At 42.5% G+C, this 25,679-nt stretch overlaps 1 protein-coding gene across 1 annotated transcript in view; it reads right to left on the bottom strand.

Annotated features, from left to right (window-relative positions):
- Nucleotides 1-25,679, bottom strand: part of TTN (titin) — a 371,903-nt gene that overhangs the window by 299,973 nt on the left and 46,251 nt on the right. Inside the window, 18 exon segments of the mRNA XM_048484469.1 lie at nt 864-989; nt 1,101-1,385; nt 5,384-5,615; nt 8,016-8,181; nt 8,972-9,113; nt 9,476-9,736; nt 12,293-12,553; nt 12,683-12,943; nt 13,744-14,007; nt 14,846-15,106; nt 16,226-16,486; nt 17,582-17,845; nt 18,655-18,927; nt 19,023-19,289; nt 20,648-20,929; nt 21,029-22,716; nt 25,226-25,394; nt 25,487-25,651. Of these exon segments, the coding sequence (XP_048340426.1) occupies nt 864-989; nt 1,101-1,385; nt 5,384-5,615; nt 8,016-8,181; nt 8,972-9,113; nt 9,476-9,736; nt 12,293-12,553; nt 12,683-12,943; nt 13,744-14,007; nt 14,846-15,106; nt 16,226-16,486; nt 17,582-17,845; nt 18,655-18,927; nt 19,023-19,289; nt 20,648-20,929; nt 21,029-22,716; nt 25,226-25,394; nt 25,487-25,651 (5,628 nt within the window).

Below are 25,679 nucleotides of genomic sequence, written 5' to 3'. Positions count from 1 at the left end.
TTCCGCACAGGTAAAATATAATGGTTTCAGGCCCTTTTTAAAAGTGTTATAAGGGAGAAGTTCCCACAGAACTCGGCCCCCAGACACTTCTGACCCATTATATTTGGCTGAACCCGGTTTAAAGAAAAGTCACTATGGCCCCTTCCGCACACGCAAAATAATACATTTTCAAACCACTTTCACAACTGTTTGCAAGTGGATTTTGCTATTCCGCTCAGCTTCAAAGAGCACTGAAAGCAGTTTGAAAGTACATTATTCTGCATGTGTGGAATGAGCCTATGTTACTAATTGGCAGTGCAATCCTGTGCAGAGTTACTCCAGTCTAGGCCTATTGAAAAGAATGGGCTTAGCCAGGAGTAACTCTCCTCAGGACTGCGCTGTGCGTATAACAATTCTCAAAGTAATGTTGTATCAGTCATTCCAAGTGTTTACGCTGACATCTTTTAAAGGTTGAAACTGTGTTGGTACTCAGGAAAAAATAGAACAATGCTATTTTGAATCAAATAGGGAAACAGAATAATTGAGCCGCTGACTGTCTTTATCATACTTAGCACTGCAGGAAAAAGTCCCCAATTTGCTGGTCAGAAAACGTTTCCTGACAGATTTTGTTTCAAAATGCTACGGAGCATGCCCAGCAGCAACAGCTTGGTTGCTCACAGTAACAGAATATGCCTCCATGAGCAAGCATCTGACAGGAAGCATTTCCTGACACTACAATGGCGGTAGGTGGGCATCAGTAGCTACATTTGGAGTGCTGTGTGGTTTCCGGGCTGTATGGCCATGTTCTAGCAGCACTGCTTGGCATGTGACATGCACAGTTGAACAAGGAGTACAGAAACTTCATACAACATTGTTAAACTAACCTGTCCCTGTAACTCTGCACTGGAAGCAAGCAGGCTGTCCCTCAGAAGTTACAGCATCACGGAGAGGTGTGATAATGGTAGGTGGGTAAATAGGCACTTCTACATCAGGAGAAACAACTTCTGGAACTAATGGAGAAAAAAGATCAAAAAGCTATTATTAAATTCTGTGGAAGTGCCCATATTACAAAATATTGACCATGCCATTTCCAGAACGCTTGGAAAAGGAAACCAACTTGCCTTCCACCGATAATGATGCTGAAGAGGTGGCCACTCCATAGTCATTCTTGGCTTCGATTGTATAAACGGCTGCGTCTTCAGGGAAAGTTTCGATCAGCAACAAAGTGTACTCCTGGGCATCATGAAGAAACTTGACCTTAAATCCTGGAGAAAGTGGCTGTTCATCTTTGTACCAGGAAATTTTGGGCTGAGGTAGGCCTGATACTACAGCACAGAAGCGGGCAGGTTTCCCAGACTCCACTGTGGTATCTTGAAGCTCCTTTACAATCTGGGGTTCTTCTGGAGCTGTAAATTTCAAATAAAACCATCTAAATATTTTCTAGCAAAATATTAACATGCTATTTATATTTGTAGCAAAATACTAACAGGCCCTGAAACCGAGAGTGGAAGATGGGGGAGACAGATTGCGTTAGTGAGCTCCCCTGCTTTTTTGTTCCCAGGAAATAGAAGATACATCCTTATATCAGCTGCTTATCTCTCATTCCCAGATATTAACAACTACAGAAGGGCATTTGCTGTAGCAAGATGCTCTTTTCTACCAACAGCAGTACTGGAGGGTAGGTATAGAAACATCACTAGATCAGAGAGATTGGGCCCATGTGTACTAAAGCAAGTGGAAACATCAGAATACATCTTTTTCCACTGTCCCTTCTATGAAACCATTTGACTTAAGTTCATTCATCCACTTTCAGGTTTATTTTAATTTTAATTTAATGGGTTTTAGTTATATGTTGTTGTGAAGTTATGCTGTACACCGCCCAGAGCCCTTCGGTGGTAGGGCGGTCCATAAAACCCAATAAATGAATGAATGAATGAATGAATGAATGAATGAATGAATGAATTTGTAATAAGTCTGAGTCCAAATGGGTCAAAAAAGCTCATTTGACGAAATTGCCAGGAATCCAGACAGATTAATACACTTAATTATTTCTTTAAAGAAATTTCCTCTTATGCTAAATTTATTTGCATTATGGACAATCTATGTATAAAGTAGACTTCTTATTCAGAGCTTTTGTGGTTTTGACTATAATTATTTCCAATGGTATATCTGGTCAGTAATTTTATTAATAAACTAAACTAAGCCAAGCAAAGAACAATTAATGAAATTTCAATAGCCAGTGTAATGCAGAGGAAGGAAAACTGAGTCTGTATTGAGAGAAACAGTTTCAGACTGTAATTCAGCAACAGAAGCTCAATAGATATTCTTGGGGAAAATGCAGAGTAATGTGCATGTGCAAATAACTTGAACTAAAGGGCAAGACTGCCTCATTGACTGCCCCCACTTACGGTATTAAATAGCTATTGTACTAAGGACCCAACAGGTCATTATAAACTGTATGAGTTCCCCATGGGCACTTGCAGCTATACTGTTTATTGTGGGTTCTCGGGGCTGTGCGTTCGTGGTCTGGTGGATCTTGTTTCGCCTGCATCTGTGGTTGGCATCTTCAGAGGTGTATCACATCTCTGAAGATGCCAGCCACAGATGCAGGCGAGACGTTAGGAACAAGATCTACCAGACCACGGCCACATAGCCCAGAAAACCCACAACAAACAGTTGAATCTGGCCATGAAAACCTTCGACAATATTTGCAGCTATACTTCAGCTGAATGTTCCTAGTGACAAGTCATGAATAAACAAGCTGTAGGGCTCAATTTGAGTCATGATTGCCTTTTCCTCTGTGTTGTTTTCAGTTGCTGAAATAGCCCAGATGTCCTGGGGGGATATTTTCTCTGTGGGGAACCAGGACATACCATCATGTGCTGACTCCTAGTGGTGCAAATGATGCTTCCCACTGCCCCTAGGGAGGGAGTGCAAATGATGCAATTTCAGTTTCTGCCAGCATGGCCAATTGGCCAATAGGCCATGCTGGCAGGGGCTGATGGGAATTGTAGTCCATAACATCTGGAGTGCCAAAGGTTCACCACCACGGCCCTAGGCTGTTTCAGCCAACAAAAGGCAGGAATTCCTCCTTCTTCCATGGGTTTACTCATGCATTGCTACTGAGAACCAGCAGCTATAGCTGCAATCCCCCCAAAAGGGAACTCATGCAGTTTGTAATATCTTGTTAGTCTCATAGCAAAACTAAAACATTAGGGAGAAGGCTAGGCCGGTAGCGTTTTCCTGGCATGCTAGGTTCCTTGGGGCAGAAGTTTTTGGGGTATGAAAAAGTTCAAGCACGTAATATCTCACATATAACCTGAAATGGTATAGACCAAGGAGGACTCTATCATATGCTTTCAAAATATGGAATGTATATTTAAAAATAACTAGTCATTAATGAACTTAGGGGTTCAGAAGCACTGGTGCTTTGATTACTTCCAATGGAAAATAAGAAGCAAAGTTTCTTGTTTGTCCTCAGTAATTTTATATCTTGCATTCGGCATATTTTCCTGATTGCTACTCAAACCCAGGTCTAAAGAGGCAAAAGAACTCCCAAGGGTCAACGTGATGCCTTCATAATTAACCGTCACGTCAACATTCCACTTTATATGTGCCTTTGTTTGATCTTTGCTGGAATGTGGAATGACGGCCATTTCCACACAGGCCATCTGCCCCAGATTCACTGCTCCTAGGGTTTTTTTCCTCCTTCCCCACAGCTTTGGGGTGCACTCATGCACTTCCTCAGTCTTCCATGGTTTTTCTCCCATCTTTCATAAACTTATTTTGCTGTGGGGTTTGGGGAAAGACCAAAGTAAAGTCTGGTTGGGTGTCTTGTGGGTGGGAAAAATTGGATTTTTCAACCATCTGGCAGACATTTCCTCTGATGCTGTCCCAGTAGTGAGCACTTTCGCCTCTGCTACCAGAAGAGGGGCATTTTTTAATTGGTAATTGAATATAATTATATTGATATAACTTTATAACAGTATGTGTAACGGATTCTCTGGAGACCTCAGGGCTCAGTTTTAGATGTGTCTCTTCGGTTGTAGAGAAATAATGGGAAAGGCATATCGATGTAAAAATATTCAATTGACAGTTGTATTTTAAATGAAAAAGACCTACTGGGCCAGGGAGAGCAGACAACCACATTCGGAAGATTGGGGCACAGAAATTTGGGGAAAACTATCATGTGGAAGTCCCCTTCCCACTGTACTGTATCAGCAGCTACACCATACAAGACCACCCTCATGTGAAAACCACCTGTATTGAAAGTTAAAATTAATTTTCCCAGTTCTGACAGTAACATATTCCATTTCCAGTAATTAGAATGAACCGAAGTGGAAATATATCTCAAGAAGGCAGACGAAAGGAGATGAGGAGGAAAAATTCGGATTTATACCCGGCCTTTCTCTCCTGTCAGGAGTCTCAAAGCAGCCCCAAAACTCATTTCCTTCCTCTCCCGACAACAGACCCCCTTGTGAGGTAGGTGGGGCTGCGAGAGTTCTGAGAGAACTGTGACTAGCCCAAGGTCACCCAGCAAGTTTCATGTGTAGCAGCATTGGAAACTAGTTCAGTTCACCTGATAAGAGTTCACCACTCACGTGGAGGAGGAGGGAATCAAATCCAGTTCTCTAGATTAGAGTCCACTGCTCTTAATTACTACATTATGCTGGACACCACTATAGAGCTAACACAATCCAGACTAGTGAAATGTGCTGATATAAGCACAAAATGGTAATTAGAAATATGTGTTGAGCCACACGGTAGTCTCCTTAACAGAATGTCTTTCCATTAAAAAAAATTAAAAACAGAAATAAAAAGTAAAGTAAATAAAACAAAAATAAAAAGCAAAGTTTCTAAATATTTCTATTACTGCTTGTGAAACTAACCCAAAACTAGAAGATTCTACCAAATAGGTAGGTCAGATATTCCAATGGTGACTTGAATTCTCCCCTGGCTGTGTGTGTAACAATTTTCAGCTTCATAGATTTACTGCAAGTTTTTAAATAGTTTAGGCTTCTGCTTCTACCACCTCTTCCTAATAAGAAGCTTTTAAAAGTCTTACTTTCAGTTCTTTCTAGTAATCAATGAGTCTTGGACCATTGGCATACAACATTTTGGGTTTCTTGGTGGACAAGATATTTCTAAACGCCTGGGTATATCCTTGCTTTAAGGTATACAAAAGCACAGTTTTTACATTCTTGTAACTGAGGTGTACTGGATTATATGTGTACCTCCAGGTAATCACGAAGTACCCTGACAATTGTTAAGCCTTTATGAGTGAGTCAGTGAGTCCGTCAGTGCAACCAAAGTAATATAAGGATGTTAATTATGTTAATTGTGTTAAGTTTTTGAGACAGTGAATTGTGGGTTAAAATCCAATGCAAGATAAGCCTGAACATACCATTCACACGGAGAGTAATGGAGCTCCTGTTTTTCCCTGCTAAGAAAGTGTATTCTCCAGCATCTGAGTATGTGGTTTCAGTGATGGTCATCCGGTGGACTCTTCTCTCCACCACATAGTGATATCTTTCCTCAATCTGGAAGTTGATCTCAATTCCATCCTTGTACCAGCGAGCGTCAATGTCCTCTTCATTAACCTCAAATTCTACCACAGCTCTCTGTCTCTCAATGACCTATCAGTCAACAAAATAACTACTATAACTGGGAATGTCATACTATGTAGACTTCTGAGTTCAGAACCTTCCCCAAAGAAATTCAGAATAACCTAAGCTTTATTTTACTGAAATGACTATCAAACAGGAAATAGGAAGTAATGTTCAAAGTGGGATGGGATTTAAAGGAACAGTACATCACAGAGAACCACATTTATATAGCCATGTCTTGATTTTCCAATTTGGGTATATTTGGGGGAAGTACAAAAATTTCCTGCCCAAAACAAATATACACAAACAAATCAAGCTACATGCTTGAGCAGATAAACTTCTAAGCTCCCTCTGGTTTTGTTTGATTTTTCAGCAGAAATAAACTTCCAATGCATGTTCAGTCCTCACTATTATTTGCTGTTTCAACACCTTCCCTTTTCTTTTTATAAAATCATTTTTTCGGCATACTGGAGAGTCCTCCAAGTATGTAGAAACCATGCGTTGTCTGTGATGATTTTGCTGCTTTCCTTTTCATAACCGGGGCCAGTCCCTTTACTTTTAGAAGGATGGAAAGTTCTTTACCCATTAATCATTTTCACATGTATGCTAAGGTGACCAGATTTTTACTCCTGTAACGCGGGGCGTGCGCACGCGAACCCGCGCGGCCGCAGGAGCACACTGCCTTTTGCGGCGCTTCCGGTCAGGAAACAGGGAAGCGCCCCAGAAGGCAGTGCGGCAGCGCAGGAGGCGCACGCGGCCGCAGGAGCGCATTGCCTAATCGGGACAATTTTAAAACCCCGCGGGACGCGGGACACATTGCGGAAAAGCGTGAATGTCCCGCCAAAAGCGGGACGGCTGGTCACCTTAATGTATGCCCCAACTCACATTTTTCTTACAGTGGCAGAATTCAAATAGACATACAGAACTACATAATATTAAAACTTCAGGGAGAAGGTGATGTTCAAAAGAACTCTTTTGTTAAAACTATAAGAGCTATAAGGTCTCCTTGTAAGCATTTAACAGTTTCACTTAAAGGGTAACTTGGAGGCAGACACAGAATAAAGAGAGCTGACACAGTCATCGGGAAAATAAAAGGGCCACAACTTTATTTATTACAGCAAGGATCTGCAGAGCAGAATAACTGTTCAACTGACTCCCAAACTCAATGAAGGTAACAAAACTACAAGGGAAACAGAAGTGCCAGGCCTCTTCCGTATAAGCATCTTTGATTCAAGTCTATAAATGTCTATTCAAGTTTATAAATGGTTATATGTTCCATTCAGGCTTCTCCTTACCAAACATTTATTTTTGGCATAGTGAGGAACATAGTGGCAGCCCTGAGGTCTTGGGGGTTGGGGCATCCTAGTTGCTGGAACACATATCAGGCATGAGGCCTAGTCCGAGGAAGCCAGTATGGCCTTAACCAGGCTGTCCTTGCAACCCTTTTAGAATGAAGCATGTCGGGGGGAACTGAGCATGTCCTCAGTACTGGTGAGGTAAAAATTTCTACTCAGCCCCAATTAGATGTCAAGTCACAGCTCGTGGTAACTAGTAGGGGAAGAGGATGAACACCATGACTGCTTGAAAAATCAGGGATGGAGCTATCAGACAGGATGTCCCCAGTCTTCCTCCCAACTGACCACCTGGACATACAACAGGATGCCATGAGGACTTCGCTGGGGGCAAACCTGAAGAACAACCAACCCTCTGAACTGCTAATGGCAGCACCCTTTCCATAAGGAGTTGCTAGTGTGAGCAGTTAGTTTGACATATGGCCAGTGGTGGGATTCAGCCGGTTTGCACCACTTCGGCAGAACCGGTTGTTAAAATGGTGCTTGTAATCAACCAGTTGTTAAATTATTTGAACCCCACCACCAGAACCGGTTGTTAAATTATTTGAGTCCCATCACTGCATATGGCATTAAACTTATCTAAAGGAGGGATAGGTAAATGTGGACGAGAACAACCAGGATATTGTTTTCTGTGCAATTTCTACTGCTGAAGAGACAAGATACTGATGAATTTAAAAAACAGTGAGTCTTCCTCAGTAGAGAACTGCTGTGTTAAAAACAGGCAGCAATGTTCATGCTGTGTGTTCAGTTGTCCTCCAGGGGCCTCCATGCCCTTTCTTTGGCATACAGATGTCCTTATTTGCAAAAACTGTCAACTTAGAAAAATCTGAGACTCGCATTTTGTAATTTATACTGTTACAAGATCGGAAGAAGGAGCATCGAACTAAATGTTGCAACAAGTTAGTATTTCCCAGCATCTTTGTTTGACACATGAACATTGTTAGAGCCATTGTTGGAATCAAAAAATTAATATTGGTGTTGATTTTTATCTTTTTTTAAAAAAAAAAGGAACAGAAGTCTCTGCTTTCTAGGGACAAATCTGCTGTATTGTTTAGTGAAACTTGAACAGGGTTTATACCTGAACGTCTTTTTGGAGACTTCTGATGCGGACATCACGCCCTTCCACTACCAAATTGGCACTGGACATATTTCCTCCTGCCACTACTGTGTATTTCCCAGCATCAGATATCTTAGTTGAAGTAATCAAAAGACGATGTACAAATCTTTCCCGCTGAACTTTCAATCTAAAAAGTATGAAAAAATACAGTAAATAAATCAGTAAGGAAACACAGTGATCATCCACAATGCAGAAAATGTATATGAATCTATGAGGCTTCATGATGCCTTCTTTTACCGCCCTACCCAAACCCCACGAACCAGGTAACAGGAGAAATTAGTGGATTCTAGATCAAATCAAGTCTGAACTCTCCCTAGAAGATAAGATGACCAAACTGGGGCTATCATACTTCATAACAATCTAGAGTGCAATGTAACTAGCAAGTAACAGAAACGCAAAGCACTCTCTGGCCAATACACCTTTGAAAAATAATCCTAATAGTATTGTTTCTTATCAATCTTTATATTATTTCTTAAATGGCTATCAGATCTTACCAACTATTACAAATAATATCATCACAATATCAGCATGCCTTATATACACCTTAATACATATATACAAGCGGATAACTGCACAACCAACTCATAAATCACTGGTGTGGCCCGATGTTCACCTCCCTTTTCTTTTCTTTTGAACAGGAGCCAACACTCATAAATCTCCCTTCAAACCGGGAGTCCTCTTGGTAGCAACTTGTAATCCTCTTTAGAAGTCCTTTAACGCATATCCATTCAGCAAACTTGAAATAATAAGATGCAAAACCAGTGAACCTCGGACCACACCAGTGATTTATGAGTTGAGAGGAGATAAAGGAGGAAAGGCCTGGATGGGCCAGGAGGATGAGCCCTGTTAGGTTTAAGTTTAGAATATGTCAGATTTTAAGTATCTGTCAAAAAAAATCAAACGCATGCACAAATTACCGTTCTCCTAACTGGAGTTCCTGCCCATCTTTCATCCACTGAACAGCAATGTCAGGTTCTGAGATTTCACATTCAAAAACAGCTCTTTTCTTCTCCACAACTTTAATGTCTTTGATGTGTTTCCGAAATTCAATGTGACGAGCTGGGGGTGGGGAGGGGAGGGGTGGGGTGGGAAATCACACGTACTGTTATTTAGGTATACATGTGAAGCAGAAGAATCAATAGATTTCCAGTATTATCAATGAAATGATTAAGGTTCTGGCATATCATCACCAAACTCGGACTGACGGTTGGAATACCACCACAACTGCTGAAAAGACTACCATGCCAAGACCTGATCTAGGCTAAATTTGGTGCATGGCGGTGCCCACTGTATCCACACCAACAGTTCTGCCTGAGATATTGTGTATGGAGTTCATCATCAGCTGCCATTTTTTCTGCATCATCCATAGGCAGTGGTGATGATGTAAGCAAGAAGTTAAAAGAGATGAAGAAAACAAATACCTTCCACGTATAAAGTTGCTGATGAAGCCAGTTTCCCAGCAACAAAGCTATAGTCTGCAGCATCACCAAAATGCACGTTCCTTATAGACAGTGAATGTGTAAGTTTCTTAGTTCTAATCTGGCATCGATCGGTAGATTTGATCTCCACTCCATTCTTTAGCCACTTGTACGTGATGCCTTCATAATTCACCGTCACTTCAAAAGTTATTGTGTCTTTCTCTTCTGCGTTGATATCTTTCAGCATGGAGGTAATCAAGACAGCTGTTTAAAAAGGAAATACCAAGTATGAAAGGTTGGTTGACGATACCACAGGGAAATAATTAAGATGCAAAGAGGAAATTGTATTTAGTATCATAGTGCCGTACACTGGATATCTACTTTCTCTTGCCCTAATATGAGCTGTTGTATTAATTTGTTACATTTCTGCTCTGTTATCTCTCCAAGAAGCTTCAAGTACCATTTAAACTTTACCACCATCCTGTAATATGAAGAATATTAGGTAGCGAAATTATGACTTTCCAGAGGCCACCCAGCAACTTCCATAGCTGAACAGAGATTTGAATCAGGGCTATGCAAGCACAGTATAGTGGTTACAGTGTCCAATTAGGATCTGGAAGACCCAGGTTCAACTATCCAGTCTGCCATGCAAGTTGGCTTGGTGACCTGGGGCCAGTTAATCTTTCTCTCTCCACCTCAAATGATACTGCCAGGATAAAACAGAGGAGAGGAGAATGATGCAAGTCACTTTGGGTCCCTGCCATGCCCCCACATTTATTATTTTCATTATTAAGTATCAGTTACCCCTATAGCTAGCATGGTTTAGTTCTCTGTATAGTCTTCAAAGGGAGGGAATTTTAGTTAGACCTTGTCCCTTTTAAGACCCAAAAGGCAGTCTTCCTTCATTACCCAGTAATCCCCCTCTTTTTAGTTTAGTCAGTTCAAGGTGCCTAGGGTGTTAGAAGGCAGCAATATTTGTTACGTCTATGGTGATAGACAAAAGTATTTCCATTCTAGAGGCAGAAAGTTGAGGTGTCAATGGAGAGCACAGATGGAAGACTGAAAGAACCAGGAGGAAGCAAGACAAGTGGACTCTCTTGAACAGAAACAAGAAACAAGAGTCTTCAGCTTCAGATTTGTTCATCAGTCAAGCAAGTACTTCATTTTAGTTAGAACCTGGGAGGAGTTAGGGTCTCAATCTTCTAAGTAATAAACCTTATTTTTGTACTGTTGCACCTTGCTTGTGCATCTCCTACTTTGTTCCAGCCAAGAACAGGGCACCTTTAAATTATTTATTTGGGGAACAGAGCAGTCCCCATCAGGGAGAAAGGCAGGGTATTGATGAAGTAAATAAATAAATACCCCCAATCCACAATCTATCACACTGCCTCTCATCCACATAACAGTTCCCTTCCATCACATCACATAATCCATACCAATCAGAGAACATACATTGCATTGGATTCTAAGTTGGTAGAGGACTAGGAAGCAATTAGTCTCATTATATGATTTTCGATTGTAGTAAGCCACCTCACACCTTTGGGATAGGCAGAATAAACACAGTCTAAATATACTAGAAAGAAAATTGGGTGTTAGTTGAAAGTTAGACATAGATTTAAGTTTTGCATTTTTAAAATGCCTTAATTTCCTGGGAGAGTTACAATGACATCCTAAGCAGAGTTACACCCTTCTTAGTTCATTGACATCTAGGGGCTTAGAACTGAGTAACTCTGCTTAGGAGGGAAGTCGTTAAACACATGCTGTGATCTCCTGCGTTGCAATCAAAGGGTCTGGATGGATGCTGGCCAATGGTACTTGAACACCTATACATTCCTCTGTACATTGCCTTAATTGCTTTGAGCCTTTGGACCAAACTACACATTACACTGCATTTGTGTGATGGGATGCTTTGCAGAGGAGGAGCAAGGAGGGAGTTATTTAAGCTTCTGTTGCTTGCTACTCATTCTCTGAAAGTTCCTTCCCCTCTGCTTGTGCCCGCTGGATTACAGACCTACCCATCTGAGGTAATACTGACAGCCAGAGAAAGGATTTCCTGGAAGGAAGTAGATAGCAGAAGGAGAGGAACTACTCCTCCCCTTCTCCCACTGCACAGCAATCCTTTGAAATGCTATGTTGCCACCAAGCAAAGGGTTACCAGGCCTCAGTTACATACGGCTGCACTTACGGTCAGTGGTGGGATCCAAAAATTTTAGTAACAGGTTCCCGTGGTGGTGGGATTCAAACTGTGGCATAGCGCCAATGGGGCTGGGTGGGGCACGATGGGGGCGTGGTCGGGCATTCCGGGGGCAGGGCATTCCTGGGTGGGGCTGTGGCAAGGACGCAGCCGCTACGCTGGTCTGCGCGCTACTGCTGAGAGGAGGGGTGTAACTAAGGCAAAAATCACGTGGCAAAATCACCAATTAGTAACCCCCTCTTGGCACACACAGATAATTAGTAACCTACTCTCGGGAACCTGTGAGAACCTGCTGGATCCCACCTCTGCTTACGGTGTATCTCTTGCTTTGTCATATCTTTTGCTTGGTCTCACTAAATCCAAGAAGCTCTGCTGTTACTCAGAGGCGTAGCTCCAAAGGGGCTGGGGGATGTGTGATGCACCGGGTGAGGGCCCATGTGGGGGTGTGGTGGGGCATTCCAGGGGTGTGGCAGGGGCGGTCTGGGGGCACAGCAGGGGCGTTCCAGGGCGGGACGAGGGTGGAGGACGCACCGGTGCACCGGGCGCTTTCCCCCCTTGCTACACCTCTGCTGTTACCCAATTCAATGCAATTCTAAGAGGTATTCTACATTGTTAATTTTTCTTACGTTTCACTGTCAGGGTGGCGCTGACTTTGTCATTTCCACAGACAAAAGTGTATTCGGCAGAATCCTCGGTGCTGGTGTTCATGATGTTGAGCTGATGGAGTTTTCCCTGAACCACTATTTTAAACTTCTCACTCATTTCAATTTCTACTCCGTTCTTCAGCCACATGGCCGGCACGTTGAAATGAGACACCTCACATTCGAAAGAGGCAGTTTTGGTCTCAGCAACCTCAATATTTTTCATGGTCTTTGTAATGTGTACAGCTGCAGGAAACAAGAAAAAAAATTAAGATTAGAAGGTTCCTGGAAAAAATGTTTTCAAACAGGCTGTTCTTCCAACACAATATAAAATAAATTGGATTAATAATTTGGAGGGGAAAAAACCCCACTTACTTTCCACAAAGAGTTTGGCTTTGCATTCAAGCTGTCCGACTACTGCGGTGTATTCTCCAGCATCAGCAGGAGATATGTTTTGCAATGTCAGTTTGTGAACTTTCCTTTGGGAACTCAATCTGTGTTTGTCACTTGGTTTGATCTCGACATTTTTGTGCATCCATTTGACTGGAACAGTATCATGAGACACGCTCACTTCAAAGGAAACCACAGCATTTTCCAAAGCAGTCACATCCTTTGGTTTCTTGATGATTTTAACAGCTTCAGGGAGAAAGATAACAACACTTTATTTGTGTGAATTCTAAGGTTCCTTAGGTGACGAGAGATAAGATGCAGACAGAGGGTAGTGTTTTTTTTTCAAAGTTAAAATGAGTACAATAACAGCAATCGACCAAGATATCTGTAAACCACACACTCCTTTTCACAATTATCTGCATTTCAGGTTTTTACTGTGCTTGAAAAACCGACAATAACTAAACTTATAAAGAATAAAATGAACGAGCATGTTATAGTGAGCGTATAACTCCCTCTTACAATGTTCCGTTCTCTTAGAACAGTGATGGTGAACCTTTTTGAGACCGAGTGCCCAAATTACAACCCAAAACCCACTTGTTTATCGCAAAGTGCCAACACACCAATTTAACCTGAATGCCGAGGTTTTAGTTTAGAAAAAAACGGTTGGCTCCCTCTTCCTCCACCCCACCCGCTCGAGCAGGGGCCAGCCTGCTCTAGCCTCCAGCAAGTCCCGCACGCACCACTCTGTGCCTCTCTAGCAGCTCTGCCTCCTCTGCGCCCCCCCCAGGCAGCAGCCACCCAGAGCACAGGCACCAGGCCCGCCAGCCGAGTCCTCCCTGCTCACCACAGGTTGCGCACGTTGTGCTCAGTGGCCCAGGCCAGCCTAGATGTGTTTGGGGGGGGGGGATGAGTTTCCACCCCGCACATGACGAACTCTGTGTGCGCGTGCCCACAGAGAGGGCTCCGAGTGCCACCTCTGGCACCCGTGCCATAGGTTCGCCATCACTGTCTTAGAAGTTCTTGCACCATTATTAAGGCTGACTTACTCTCAACATGGAGTCTGGCATTGGCTCCGACTCTGCCCAGTTTAAAGCTATAAACAGACTCATCGGACACAACGCAGTTCTTGACTTTGAGCGTGTGAACCGTTCCCTCCACTTTGATCTCGAATTTGTCATTGGACTGCAGCTCAACACCGTTTCTAATCCACTGAACTCCTTCCACGTCGGGGTGAGTAAGTTCCACGGAAAATACAGCATCTTGTGTTTCGGTTACAGTCAAGTTCTTCAGTGTCTTCTTTATCTTCACAGCTGTTTCCAGTGAGGAAATAATATGGAAAAAGCAAATGAAAAGGAGAAAATGTTATAAAAGCAAGAAGAATGCATGATAATATCTTCTGTGGGGAAAAAAAGCTTTTTCTTGTGATAGTACTCTCTTCCAAGTCAAATTTGCTTGGTGCCTACATGATTAGCTTTTAGCTGCCAAGTGAAGTTTGTCCTCTTTATTTACTCTTAATGACACCTGACTAAGCTGAAAAGGTTGTGCAGCCTAGGGGTCCATGCACAATTCAAAAACAAGGATGAAATCCATGTCATACCTTTTATTAGGACTAACCAAACAAACATAAAACATGGTGATTCAGTCCTAGTAAAAGATACTGCACAATTTTTTTTTGGCTCAGATAAAGTTGATTGCTCCTTTTAAATTATTAATACGCTTTTCATTCCTGGATCAGTTTTACTGTTATATTGGATCGTTTCCGATCTTGTTCTTTTCTAAGCCAAAGTGGATGTTATTCTAAAGATAAAAAGGATGTAAATCCCCTTAAAGTCAATGCACAACTCACACAAGGAATTCACAAGCAAATCTATAGCCTTAGCTTGGAAGATTAAAATTAGTTTTATAGTTCAAGTATCACTTGAAAACCATTTCCAAGTCAGAAAAGTCTACTGTTTTTTGTAATTTAGAAAAGTCAGCTGTACTTGCTTCAATCTGCCATTAAAATCCAGCCAAACAGATTCCATCTGGTATAGTTTTAAACAATCAACCTATAGTTTATTTTCACTGTACTGATTTTACAAAAACTCTTGAATTATAACAGATTGTGCTAGTTGTGGTATTGACACTATTTTTCACGGGTTAACTTGCCTTCAACTTTCAGCTTAGCAGATGTTTTCGAAGAGGCCACTTGAAAGGTGTATTCACCAACATCATCGATTTTACTGATGGGAATATTAAGCCTCCTCTTTAAACCGTCCGATTCACTTCGGAAGTGATCTGTCATAGAAAGCGGTTTGCCATCCTTCAGCCACTGGCCTTCAGAGTCTGGGTTGGTTACCTCACATTCAAAAACAGCTTTCTGGGATTCAGCCACCGTTAGGTCAGTCAGGGGCTTTGAAATGGCACCGCCTGTGAGGAAAGCAAATCAAAATCTCGTATTTACTGCACAGGTCTTCTGGAAATAAATGTCTACTCTGCTGATTGTAGGAACTGGATCATCCATAGATCAGAGGGCAATGTGCCCATGCTGTTTTGTACAATGCAACTCCAGTGGGGGATTTCAATAGAACAGAATAAAACCCCTCCCCCCAGGAACAGGGGGTTCAGGTAGGCTTTAAGCTGAGCTGTTCATTAGAAGATGGAAGCTGTAATAGCAATAATGGTTTTAAGTAAACATTCCTTCCATGCTCCAGAAGATGAAGATGTTTCCAATTGTTTGTCTTCTAGAACCTTTCAAAACATTTCAAACCCTTCAGAGAGATGTGGATTTGAATGGAGGAAAGGTCTTCTTCAGACCTAGGGAATTACTTGGTACCAGCTGGTTATTATGGGTTTTCCGGGCTGTGTGGCTGTGGTCTGGTAGATCTTGTTCCTAACACTAGGAACAAGATCTACCAGACCATGGCCGCACAGCCCGGAAAAACACACAACAACCAGTTGTGGGGGAAGAATTAGGACTAATAAAAGGAAACATTTTTTCACACAATGTGTGATTGGTGTTTGGAATATGCTGCCACAGGAGGTGGTGATGGCCATTAACCTGGATAGCTTTAAAAGGGTCTTGGACAGATTTATGGAGGAGAAGTCCATCTATGGCTACCAATCTTGATCCTCCTTGATCTGAGATTGCAAATGCCTTAGCAGACCAGGTGCTCGGCAGCAGCAGCAGCAGCAGCAGCAGCAGCAGGCCATTGCTTTCACATTCTGCATGTGAGCTCCCAAAGGCATCTGGTGGGCCATTGCAAGTAGTAGAGTGCTGGACTAGATGGACTCTGGTCTGATCCAGCAGATTTTTTCTTATGTTCTTATGAATCTGACCATGAAAGCCTTCGACAATATTTAGTACTACTTTACTTCCCTTAAGAGGTTCTTTTCTCTACTGCTCCCGCCAATTCTGTCCTCCAAATTTATTATAATGGTTTGTAGGATTCAGTATACGGCAATGAATAAAGTCTAAAGTTGACTGACAAACATAAATTAGGTATTTAAACCTAAAACGGACCACACTGACACTCTCTGAACTATTACCTGCTACAACCAGCTTCCCAGATGTCCTCTTTTCTCCAGCATAAAATGCGTACTCTCCTTCGTCGTCTTTCATCATGTTCACCACGGTCAGTTTATATATTGTGCCGTGGGCCTCGATCTTGTATTTAGAATTGGGTTTGAGTTCCTGGTCCTTGAAATTCCACACGACATCGATCCCTGGATGCGATAGCTCAACTTCAAATGTTACATTTTGAGTTTCAGTACAGGTGATATCATGAAGACCTTTAATTATCTGAATTTCTGTAGTAAAGGAAAGATGGTATGCGTATTAGTGTGTGCATGTGTGGCCTCCATCAAGCCACTACTGACCTATAGTGACCCCATAGGGCTTTCAAGGCAAGAGACATTCGGAGGTGGTTTGCCGTTGCCTGCCTTTGCAAGGGTTGAGAGCAGTGGTGAGATTCAGCAGATTCGCACCACTTCGGCAGAACCGGTTGTTAAAATGGTGCTTGTAAATAACCAGTTGTTAAATTATTTGAATCCCACCACCGGAACTGGGTGTTAAATTATTTGAATCCCACCACTGGTTGAGAGAGTTCTGAGAGGACGGAGACTGGCCCAAGGTTATTCAGCAGGCTTCATGTGGAAGAATGGGGAATCAAACCCAGTTCTCCAGATTAGAGTCTGCCACTCTTTACCACTACACCATGCTGGCTCGTGTGCAGTGGTGGGATCCAAAAATTTTAGTAACAGGTTCCCATGGTGGTGGGATTCAAACAGTGGCGTAGCGCCAATGGGGCTGGGCGTGGCATGACGGGGGCGTGGCTGGGCATTCCAGGGGCGGGGCATTAATAATTTCTCTGTTACTGTAAAAAACTCTCACTGTAAAAAAAAGTTCCTAATTTCCAGCTGGTATCTTTTTGTCCATAATTTAAACTCATTATAGCAAGTCCTATCGTCTACTGCCAACAGAAACAACTACTTCTCCTCTAATTAATTGCCTGTCAAATACTTAATACTTTCAAATACTTAATTTTGTTTCTAGAAATCAACAGAAGGATACTTTCCTTAAACAAGGTACTTTACCATATTACTAAAACATGTTTTTAAAACAGCCCAACGGGGAGAATTATCCCGTTTTCTACCTTCGCTAACATAGGAAACAACAGGACTTTATGATTTTTGGACCTAATGGAATTTCTAATGGAAAAGCAGACCCAATTAGTAACCCCCTCTCGGCACACACAAATAATTAGTAACCCACTCTCGGGAACTGGTGAGAACCTGCTGGATCCCACCTCTGCTCGTGTGTATTAGTTTCAAACTATTATTCCTGCTTTGTTGGTATAAGCATTATGCATTTTAGTATAACCTGCCCATTCAAAGAATGCTTACCTTCAATTGTAAGATTGCAGCTGGTTTCAACCTTGCCAACAGCCAGTTTAAAGTGTCCTTCATCAGAAGCAAATGTCCTAGTAAAGACAAGTCGCTGTTTTGCGCCTTTAGAGACAGCTTGAACACGTTCATCAGGTTTTATCTGCTCATCATTCAGGTACCATTTGGATGAAGACACATCAGGTACTGAAATTTTGCATTCAAGGATGGCTTTTGTGCCTTCAATAGCATGGACGTCTTTAAGAGGTATTACCACATCCACACCTGCAAATCACACACAAAAAAATTAAAAATAAAATAACCATCATGAAGAGGTTATATTAACAAATAATCTCTATGAGGTTTTTTCCTATGAATATTTTAGTCAAGGCCATGAGCAAACAATAATACAATCCTGTCAGTCTCAAATTCCAGTGAGAAAGGAAGGCTACAAATAAGCTAAAAATAAATATTCAAGAAAGATTCTTCTGGTCCAGCTTTCTGCTTCCAGTAACAGATGCCAGATGCTCCTAAGGTCAGGCCAGTTGTTCAACTCCAGCATCTTGTATTCAGAGATACACTGTTTCTGAACAAATACATTCCACTGAGGTATCATGGCTCATAGCTATCATTTAGATACCTCAGATTTTTCTCCATACAACTGTCTGACCTTTTCTTTATAAAAGCCATAAAACCCAGTGTCCATCATCCCATCCATAGTAGAAAGTGATGTCAAGTCACAGCTGACTCCATCCATCCATCCATCCATCCATCCATCCATCCATCCATCCATCTAGCTAGCTAGCTATACCACCTGCCCCAGAAGTAACTCTGGGCGGTATAGTGACCCCCACAGGGTTTTCAAGGCAAGAGATGAACAGAGGTGGTTTGCCATTGCTGGCCTCTGTGTGGCAGTCTTTGTAGTCCCCCTTGGTGGTCTCCCATCTAAGTTCGAACCGGGACCAACCCTGCTTAGCTTCTGAGCTAAGACAAGCTCAGCCTAGCCTGGGAACACAAATGTCAGGGCCCATGCTGACATTTAATTCCAGAATTATCTATATTGTCGTGTGACTTCCAGAGCAAAGGCCACTTACTATAGACAGTAACACGTCCTGCAGTTGAAAGAACAAGACTGGGGATGTTAAAGGAGTACACTCCACTGTCTTCCTTTGTCACGTCTTCAACTAACAACATGTGTGACTGTTTGTCTATTACGATGTGGACACGGTCGCTTGGTTGAATTTCGACTCCATCCTTCATCCAGACACCATCAACATTTTCTTGGGAGAGCTTCACTTCAAGTTGCACAATGTCGCCCTCACAGACTTTCTGGTCTGCAAGACCTTGCAAGACAGTGACTGGCCGTGCTGTGGGACAGCAAAGAAAACCAGGTCATTAATAATCATAACGGTGATAATTTGCTATGAAGTTTTTAAACAGCCGTTTAGCTGGAATAACTTACATTTCATCTTCAGGGCACAGGAGGTCTTTTTCCCATCTACCTCAAAGCTATATTGTCCTTGGTCTTCTTTAGCAACATCTTTAACTGTGAGAATCTGGCGACCTCGGCGTGAGGTTATGACGTATTTATGATTGGAGGCGAGCTCAGTATCTTCATGGTACCATTTCCCTTCCACATCTTCAGGGGAAACTTCACATTCTAGTTCCCCTGAGAAGGATTCTGGGACTTCAATATCTTCCAGTTCTTTAATAAACTCAATAACAGCTCCTGCATCCAGAGACAAATATCTCAGTAGACAATTTACTAGTTTTAAAGGTGCCAAAAGGCATTTCTTAGAAGCAAGTTGTTTTTTTTTTTGCCATCAAGCCAAAGTTGACTTAGGGTGACCTTGTAGGGTTATCAACAAAAGTTCAGAGGTGGTTTGCCATTTCCTGTCTCTGGTGTTCCTTGGTGATCTCCCATGCAAATACTAAGCAAGTTGACCCTGATTAGGTTCTACAATCTGGCAAATTGGGCTATCCTGGTCTACCCAGGTCTAGTACACCCAGTTTAAAAGGCAATTCACAGTGACATAAGATCTCTTTAACATGTACTTTGACTTGCCAGGTGACTGCAGTTACCTTTGTGGTTGCTAGTTGGGTCCAAACAAAGGCCAGTGTTACCCCCCTCCCCCTCCAAGGATACAGACATTACTTGCAAGGCATATTTTACAAGCTCTATGATCAGGAGTCTTTATAACAGAACCAAATTTGCACAATAGCAATGGCAAAAACAGTGGCAATCACACTGTTCATAGATACACAAGGAACAACTCAACTGGGCCAGATGTATCGTGGTGCATTCAATAATGTTAGAATCCAGATTTATTTGGAGGAGGGGTCTTTTAGATGCCAAAATATAATTTAAATAGGAAGAACGGGGTGGGTGGGTGTTCAACGAACTTTGCTCACCCTATCCTACTGTCCACATTTGCTAAAAGAAGTCTAACTGTGCTCAGCATATTTACTAAAAGTCTCAGCCTGCAGCTGGGCCCCTTTTGAGCCCATGAACTTCAGCCTCAGACTTTTAACCCAAAGTTCAGCTGTGACAGCTTGAAACTACAATCAAATAATGATGTGCTCACTCTTTTACTCACTTAGATGGCAGTTCACTATGCAGCCATAGATTTTCCAATGCACTTTCAATCCACTTTCAATGCACTTTGCAGCTGGATTTTAATGTGTGAAATAGCAAAATCCACTTGCAAGCAAATGTGAAAGTGGATTGAAAGTGCATTATTCCACATGTGTGGAAGTAGCCTCAGTTTAATGGTGACTAGTCATCCAGTAATGTACAACTGACATAAATAGATTGGTATGCTAGTTGGCTATGAGGATCCTAGTACTGGAGAGAATCTCATATAGTAGAGCCGTGGTTCCCAATCTGTGGTACATGTACTCTCAGGGGTATGCACCAGAGTGTTTGGGTATATGTGAAAAAATGCATAATGGGTTTGCAAATATGGAGGTACAATTTTAGGGAAATGGGTTGCCAAGGGGCACATGAGTGAGCAAAGATTGGGGGAACCCCCATAGTACAGCACTGCCCTCCAATTGAAAAAAAGATACAATTCACTTTGTTCCTACCCTCTACATTAAGTTTGGCGGTTGTTTTTATAGATTCCTCTTCTGCCACGGCACAGCTATAGTCCTCTTCGTCCGACTTTTCAATCATTAGTACTGAAAGGAAGTGAGCCTTCCTGTCGGAATGCGTCCTGTATTTGTCTCCAGACGAAATTTCCAGACCATTCTTGAACCATTTCACTTTGACGAAAGGTTCGGAGGTTTCGCATTCAAAGGTCGCCATCGAGTCTCTTTCCTTAGCAGTTACGTCTTGTAAAGTTTGGGTGAATTTTATGAGCTGTTTGGCTGTAAAGAAAGTTGAAAAAGACTGATGAGTAAAGACTATTCTATAGCTGTAACATTACAGCATTATTTAAACAAAAATGGGCCAAAGGGATACCTCACCTTGCACTAGCAAGAACGCGTGGCTTGAAGTTTCACCAGCTATGTTGGCAGCTTTGACCATGATGCTGGCAGAGTCCTCTGCGACCACATCTCTGATCACCAGTTCACAAACATTATCTTCGGGCCAGTACCAATAGATACGATCTGACCTCTCAATCTGCACGCCGTTTTTGAACCACTGGCATTCAGGGTCTGGTTTGCCCACTACCCGAACCCGGAAATGAGCATCATTTCCCTGGCCAATTGTCTGACTTTGTACACGCTCAAGAATCTTAGGAGCCTCCATGCTTGGACTGAGTTGAATCTTCTCTGGTTTTATGGTTGGAATGGTGATTTGACCTTCAGCCAGAAGTGCTTTCTTCTCTTCCTCTGTTAACTCTTTGGTCCAATGAAGAAGCTCGTCCTTTGTTTTCTTCAGCAGCTCTTCGTAGGCTTCGTCTTTCTTCCGAGATTTAAGCTCGACAGCTGTGATGGCTTCAAAATAGCCCTCCTCGGTTCTGCGTTTAAATTTACTGCGGAGTTCTTCAGATTCTTCTGATATTTTCTCGTGGGTGACTTTTTCTGCCTTTTTCAGCTTTACGACCTCTTTAGTGGTTTTCTCCACTGGCTTGTCGATCTTTTGAACTTCAAATAAAAGTTTGCCGGGCTCTGTTGGCGCTTCATGCTTAGGCTCAGGGGCACGACGAAGAACAGATCTGAAGTCTTCTCGTTGCTGAATCTCAAGTTTCACCTTGTGCTCTGTAAAACCTTCAGGATTTTCAGCAGTCACTTTTACTTCACCTGTATCGTACGATTTGCAGTCCACTATATCCAGATAATAGATCCCATCGTAACGAAGTCTAAACCTTTTGCTTTTACGAATGAGCTGTCCGTTCAGATACCAGTTGACCTTGGGCTGTGGATAACCGGTCACTCGGCAACGGAACCTTGCAATTTCTCCTTCAAGGACTCTTGCTGGCTCAGGAAACAGAACGATCTCTGGCTTTTGCTTCACTTTTTGATCTTCTGTAACTCCGATAAGAGCACCTTCATGGGCCATTCTTTCAAGTTCTTCAATTCTCTGCAAGCCTTTCCTACCTTCTGGCAACTGAGATTCTTCCACAAGGCTTTTCTCATCCTTAACGATTAGGGTGGCTGAGGTGTGATCAGTGCCGTATTTGTTTGTCGCCCGGCATGTGATCACCCCACTGTCTCTGGGATAGGATATCTCATAGTCAAGACTGCAGTAACCAAATTCGTTGATCATTCTAAGTCTGTTGGCTGCTTCCAAAGGCTTGCCATCATGTAGCCACTCCACCACCATGGTTGGGTCACCGATGGGTGTCAGTCGGCACTCAAAATGAGCTGGCCCAAAGCGCTTGAGCCTCAATGAAGTCAGCTTCTTTTTGAAAAACGGTTTCTGCTGTTTCTCTTTGTCATAAAGGTCACCCTCCTCCCACTGCTCTTGACCATAACGCAAGTGGAGAGGTTCTAGCTCTGGGGCAGCAATTTCTTTCGCTCTGTATGTCCCCTTTGGAATAATCAGCCTTCTTTCCGGTTCGGGTTCAGTGAACTCAACTTCAACATTCACTTTACACCGTGTGGTGTCACGTCCAGCTTTATTGATGGCGGTCGCAGTATACCAGGCGGCATCCTGCCTGAGGGTGGATTCGATTTTCAGGGCAGCTTCTCCTTTCACTCCCTCGATTCTGAAACACAGAGCACAGAAAGTGAACACTAACCCTTTATAAGGTTTCCTGATTAATGGAAAAGGGGCTTTAACAGGGGCTTGGACAGATTTATGGAGGAGAAGTCGATTTATGGCTACCAATCTTGATCCTCTTTGATCTGAGATTGCAAATGCCTTAACAGACCAGGTGATCGGGAGCAACAGCCGCAGAAGGCCATTGCGTTCACATCCTACATGTGAGCTCCCAAAGGCACCTGGTGGGCCACTGCGAGTAGCAGAGAGCTGGACTAGATGGACTTTGGTCTGATCCAGCTGGCTTGTTCTTATGTTCTTATGTTCTTATGAAACCTTCTTTAGTAGCAAGACCAAAAAAAGGTCACAGATGATGTTTGGAGCTCAGATCTACACTAAGCCCAACAAAATAAAATATGAACAGTCTCATCTCCTAAGCCGAAGGACCACCACCAAAGGATAGCGAGTTGCAGCACTGACACCATGCTGATGTCAGTGATGTGCTATCCCTTGGGTCTTAGTTTTGGACTGCCTATATCTTATCCGTGAATGTTGATGGAAATTCTTGTACTTACTGTCTAAGCATGCAGCCTATGAACAGCGCACTGTTTGTACTGAATACATACACACATACATTCAAAATTGGAATTACCTTTAATCCTTTCCATTCCTTTAATGCAGGGGTCATCAAACTATGGCCCTCCAGATGTTCATGAACTATAATTCCCATCAGCCCCTGCCAGCATGGCCAATTGGTAGGGCTCATGGGAATTATAGTCTATGAACATCTAGTTTGAGGACCCCTGCTTTAATGGAATAGCTTTAGTGGCCAAATTCTTAAGCCTAAGTACACACCCACCCACCTATCATCCATCTGTCTGTCTGTCTGTCTGTCTGTCTGTCTGTCTGTCTGTCTGTCTGTCTGTCTGTCTGTCTGTCTGTCTGTCTGTCTGTCTGTCTGTCTGTCTGTCTGTCTGTCTGCGGGCGTGTGTATATAATTAATCTCCTTTTTCCATTCTAAATACATCCTAATGATAAAAGTTCTTTAAATTTTTAATTTGTTCTGAATTACGAAAAGATAAGAGGCCAAGAATCTAGTAACATTTGGATCCTTATTTCGCAGAAGCAAGCGATAACTTTGATCACTGCCCATAACCTCATCCTTTTTTAATAATGGGGTTATCCATCTCTCTATATCGTTGTAAAATAAATGACACACAAGGATAAAGTTCCCCGTGTTACAAAAGCACCCATGTTCTGGAAAAGTGACTCCAGCAAAGCTGCCTTTTAGTTCAGATAATGATATGACATTTAATCTGGCAGTCAAATTTTTTTTTACAGTATCTGGGAGCAGTCAGAGATTTTAAGTATGCCGGGAGAATAATTACCTTTGATCAAAAATAGTACATTGACCAAGCATTAGTTGGGCGAGCAATACTATTGGAGAACCCACTTGGTTTTCTTACTAAAAGAAGAGGAGCTTGGATTTATACCCCACTTTTCTCAACCGTAAGGAATCTCAAAGTAGTTTACAAACTCCTTTCCCTTCCTCTCCCCACAACAGTCACCTTGTGAGGAAGGTGGGACTAAGAGGGTTCTGAGAGAACTGTGACTAGCCCAAGGTCACCCAGCAGGAATGTAGGAACAAGTGTAGGAGCAGGGGAACAAATCCAGTTCACCATATAAGAGTCTGCTGCTCATGTGGAGGAGTGGGGAATCAAACCCTGTTCCCCAGATTAAAGTCCACTGCTCTATTTTTATGGTTATCGTGTTGTACACCGCCCAGAGCCCCTAGGGGATGGGGCGGTCTAAAAATCTGAATAATAAATAAATAAATAAATATTTTGTGTTGCACTTGCAGCTTGTACATAGCTTGTATATAGTGCGTTGTTAGTGTTGAATACAAACACGTATGGGGAAGTCACAGGTTCAATTCACGGCTTCAGTTCAAAGGATCAGGTAGTAGGTGACGTGAAAGAGCTCCACCTGAAATGCTGTCATTGTCTGCTAGTCTCAGCAGACAATATTCAGCAGACAGCACTGACTTTGATAGATTGATGGCCAGGATCAGTATAAGGCAGCTTCACGTGTTCATACATACGCCCAAATACATAATACAAAAAATGGAACTATCTTTTATTTAAATAGTATATTTCAGTTTCAGCAGTGGTGTAGGAGGTTAAGAGCTCATGTATCTAATCTGGAGGAACTGGGTTTGATTCCCAGCTCTGCTGCCTGAGCTGTGGAGGCTTATCTGGGGAATTCAGATTAGCCTGTGCACTCCCACACACGCCAGCTGGGTGACCTTGGGCTAGTCACAGCTTCTCGGAGCTCTCTCAGCCCCACCTACCTCACACGGTGTTTGTTGTGAGGGGGGAAGGGAAAGGAGATTGTAAGCCCCTTTGAGTCTCCTGCAGGAGAGAAAGGGGGGATATAAATCCAAACTCTTCTTCTTCTTCTTACGAAACAAAAATTGTGTAGGTATTTATTTCCCAAACAAGTAAAGAAGCACTTACTTTATATTTGGATATTTATGGGCTACGATGATGTCGCTATTCTTCAGCCACACGATGTCAGGGTTGGGGTTACCCTTCGCCTTCACATGCATTTCTAATCTGTCTCCTTCCTTGACACTCTTGTTCTTCAGTTTTTCCACAAATTGTGGTCTCACTAAGTGTTCTTTAGCTGAAAGGACCCAATAAGAGGTTATCAGAGGAGGACAGAGAGTTAGAACCCTGTGATCAAAGCCATTTTTCCACCACAGGAAGAATAAATACCTTCCACTGTGAGTGTCATCGTGATCGATGTTTTCCCTGCCCTGTTCTGGGCAATTACAACCCACTCCCCAGAATCAGCAGGCAAAGCCGGGCTAACAATCAATGACTGGGTTCCATCTTCCTTAATCACTATTTTGTGGGTGTAATCATTAAGGATTTGTTGACCTGTGAAAATAAATATTGAGATTAATTT

The sequence above is a fragment of the Sphaerodactylus townsendi genome, linkage group LG02 (genome assembly GCF_021028975.2).
Source record: "Sphaerodactylus townsendi isolate TG3544 linkage group LG02, MPM_Stown_v2.3, whole genome shotgun sequence".
Classification (NCBI taxonomy): domain Eukaryota; kingdom Metazoa; phylum Chordata; class Lepidosauria; order Squamata; family Sphaerodactylidae; genus Sphaerodactylus; species Sphaerodactylus townsendi.
Note: the sequence above shows the minus strand (reverse complement) of the source record. Positions and strands in the feature narration are given on the sequence as shown.